Source organism: Gossypium hirsutum, chromosome D01 (assembly GCF_007990345.1).
Source record: "Gossypium hirsutum isolate 1008001.06 chromosome D01, Gossypium_hirsutum_v2.1, whole genome shotgun sequence".
Lineage (NCBI taxonomy): Eukaryota > Viridiplantae > Streptophyta > Magnoliopsida > Malvales > Malvaceae > Gossypium > Gossypium hirsutum.
In genome coordinates this window covers 10,837,520-10,840,083 of record NC_053437.1, presented here as the reverse complement: position 1 = coordinate 10,840,083, position 2,564 = coordinate 10,837,520, and the positions used below count along the sequence as shown (strand labels likewise).

The 2,564-nt window shown below is 34.8% G+C and overlaps 1 protein-coding gene across 2 annotated transcripts; it reads left to right on the top strand.

Annotated features, from left to right (window-relative positions):
• Positions 1–439: 439 nt before the first annotated feature.
• On the top strand, positions 440–2,251 carry LOC107920969 (alpha-1,3-arabinosyltransferase XAT3). Of its 2 annotated transcripts, XM_016850804.2 has the most exons (4): positions 440–484; positions 642–767; positions 853–930; positions 1,035–2,251. In XM_016850804.2, exons 2-4 carry the CDS (start codon positions 650–652, stop codon positions 2,201–2,203), a joined length of 1,365 nt encoding a protein of 454 aa, XP_016706293.1. In that variant the 5' UTR covers positions 440–484; positions 642–649; the 3' UTR covers positions 2,204–2,251. The 2 variants fall into 2 exon arrangements, with proteins under 2 accessions (XP_016706293.1, XP_040942950.1); XM_041087016.1 differs by lacking the exon at positions 440–484 and having other exon boundaries at positions 521–767.
• The last annotated feature ends 313 nt before the right edge of the window (positions 2,252–2,564 follow it).

Sequence of the window (2,564 nt, the reverse complement as noted above, 5' to 3'; positions counted from 1 at the left end):
TCTCTTCCTCTCCCTCTCTCTTTCAATCTCCATTTGGTACATTAAATCAAAATATTATCTATAAATATGATTAATCTTATAAATAATAAAACTTAGTAAATGAAAAAAATAAGATATTAATTATTCAAAAGATTTCTTGTACTTTTGTATATGTGTGAAATAATTAGATTTAAATTTTTTAATCATCAAATATATAAAAATAAGTTTTGGATTGTTTTAACCACCAAATATATATACTAGAATGAACATTGCAAGTTTTATAATTTCAAATTTATGGTAAATAGTGATGTTAAAGCGTGGGAGCCACGAAATGAAGCCAATAAACAAGCAACAACTATCAGGAATTAGTAATTAGTAATTTAAAAACTACTGGTCAACTATCAACTACCAACAACCTTATTCTAAAAATATAAACCTAGTTATACAACCAATTATTCTTGAAGAACATAATTCAGCAATGCAGCTGAAGCTTCCCTTTCATTGGGTAATAATTATGCCTTAGAAAGATCCAAATGCTAAATATATTATATGATGATCGGAGGCTAACTATATGAAATCTTAATATTTTATTTACTTTTTTTTGTTTGAGGTTTTTCAAAGGCATTCATTAGTATCAAACAGTTTTCTTTTTCTTTTTGCAGGTTGAAAGATGATGGAGAAGGAATCAAGGAGGCTGGTGAATTGTGCAACTTTACCTATCTGTTTAGTGTTAATCAGTCTGGTTTATGCTACGTTTTTTCATTCTAATGACACCATTCTTGAATCATGTAATCATCCTTTAGCAGTTAAGTATTTTGGTATATATTTTCGTTTATATATTATTGGCTGATTTGAGACTCTTTGGAAATGAAGGGGGCAATCTCAGCAGTGAAAAGATCAATATTGATGCAGTTGACCCTCAAGAATTTCTATTAAGGAGGCTTGTTAGAGGTTATCTCTTCATCTCTTTCATTTTTTTGAATTAAATACATGCCAATTCACAATCAAGAGTATATTAAGACCATATATTATATAGATTGTGTTGCGTGGAACAGGAGATGATCGAGTTCAATTAGACTCCAATGGATTTTCATGCCGCGCGGATGTTCATGCACAAGTATGCGTTGCAAATAAACCAGTAAGGATTTACAACAAAGGGTTGACAGTTTATGTGCCATCTGATTCTGACCAACCTCAAGTTAAGAGAATTGTTAAGCCTTACGCAAGGCTGGAAGATGAAACCGCCATGAAACGTGTTTCCCCAGTTCAGATACTGCATGGGAAAAACACCATTGATCCACCAGCCTGCAATTTCACCCACAATGTCACAGCTGTTGTCTTCTCTTCCAAAGGCTTCACAGGCAATGTTTTTCATGAGTTTAATGAGATTATCATCCCTTTATTCATCACTACTCGCCATTTCCGATCCAGAGTACGGTTTGTAATCACAGATTTCGAGCTTTGGTGGGTTCAGAAGTACAACAGATGTCTATCTCACTTGTCCGCTTATGAGGTTATAAATCCTGGAACAGATGATGGAAGCGTTCATTGTTTTCCAGGGGCTGTTATAGGGCTTACATACCATGACAATCTAGCCCTCAACTCTATTGATATTCCAGGAGGTTATTCCATGTTTGATTTCAAGCAGTTCTTGAAAGAATCATACAATCTGAAAATAAACCATGTGTCTGAGATACAAAAGCCAATGCTGATGCTTATATCACGCCGTAAAACGAGACGGTTTTTGAACGAAGATAAAATGGTGGAGATGATAATGGAACTAGGCTTTCAAATCACAAGGGTGGAACCGGAGTGGATGTACAACTTGGACGAGTTTGCTGAGGTGGTGAACTCTTGTAGTGTGATGCTTGGAGCCCATGGTGCTGGGCTAACAAATGAGATATTTTTGCCCACTGGAGCAGTGATGGTTCAAGTGGTGCCACTGCAAAATGAATGGGTGGCAACCACCTACTACGGTGGACCAGCAAAGGAAATGGGTGTCCGATATTTAGAGTACAAGATTGAACCAGAAGAAAGTTCGTTGTTCGACACTTATGGTAAAGATCACCCTGTGTTTACTGATCCAAAATCTATAATCTCTAAAGGATACAATGCATTCAGGTCTGTGTATTTAGATCAAGACCTAAAGATCAATTTAGAGAGATTTAAGAAGACCCTTATTGAAGCTAAGCAAATTGTTGAAAGCTCAACTCCCATTAATTGATGAATGTAAATTCGATCAAGAAAAGCAATGAAAATTGGCTTAAATGTAGCACAATTCTTCATCATAGTAAACCCATTTCAACTGCATATTCTACTTTCTCAAAAGCTTGATATTATCAAGGGTTTTTTACCAAAATAATATACAAAAAAATTTATTTACCAAAATAATACAAAAAAAAACAGCTGAATGGAGGGCCTGCCAGAGGCGGCACCAATGGTGCCTGTGGCAGAGGTGGCACCAACATGTTCGTATTTTAGCCCTTTGTTCGTATTTTTTTCCCGGATTTTATTACTTTAAAAAAAATATTATTTTCTAATTTATTATTTGACATTATTTTAGTACATTATGTTGGAACAATTTC

Bases quoted from the DNA above. Each gene is read 5' to 3' on its own strand.
- LOC107920969 (XM_016850804.2), top strand. From the start codon at position 650: ATGATGGAGAAGGAATCAAGGAGGCTGGTGAATTGTGCAACTTTACCT. The intron at 768-852 runs GTAATCATCCTT...TTGGAAATGAAG, and splicing joins TGACACCATTCTTGAATCAT to GGGGCAATCTCAGCAGTGAA. The intron at 931-1,034 runs GTTATCTCTTCA...TGCGTGGAACAG, and splicing joins ATTAAGGAGGCTTGTTAGAG to GAGATGATCGAGTTCAATTA.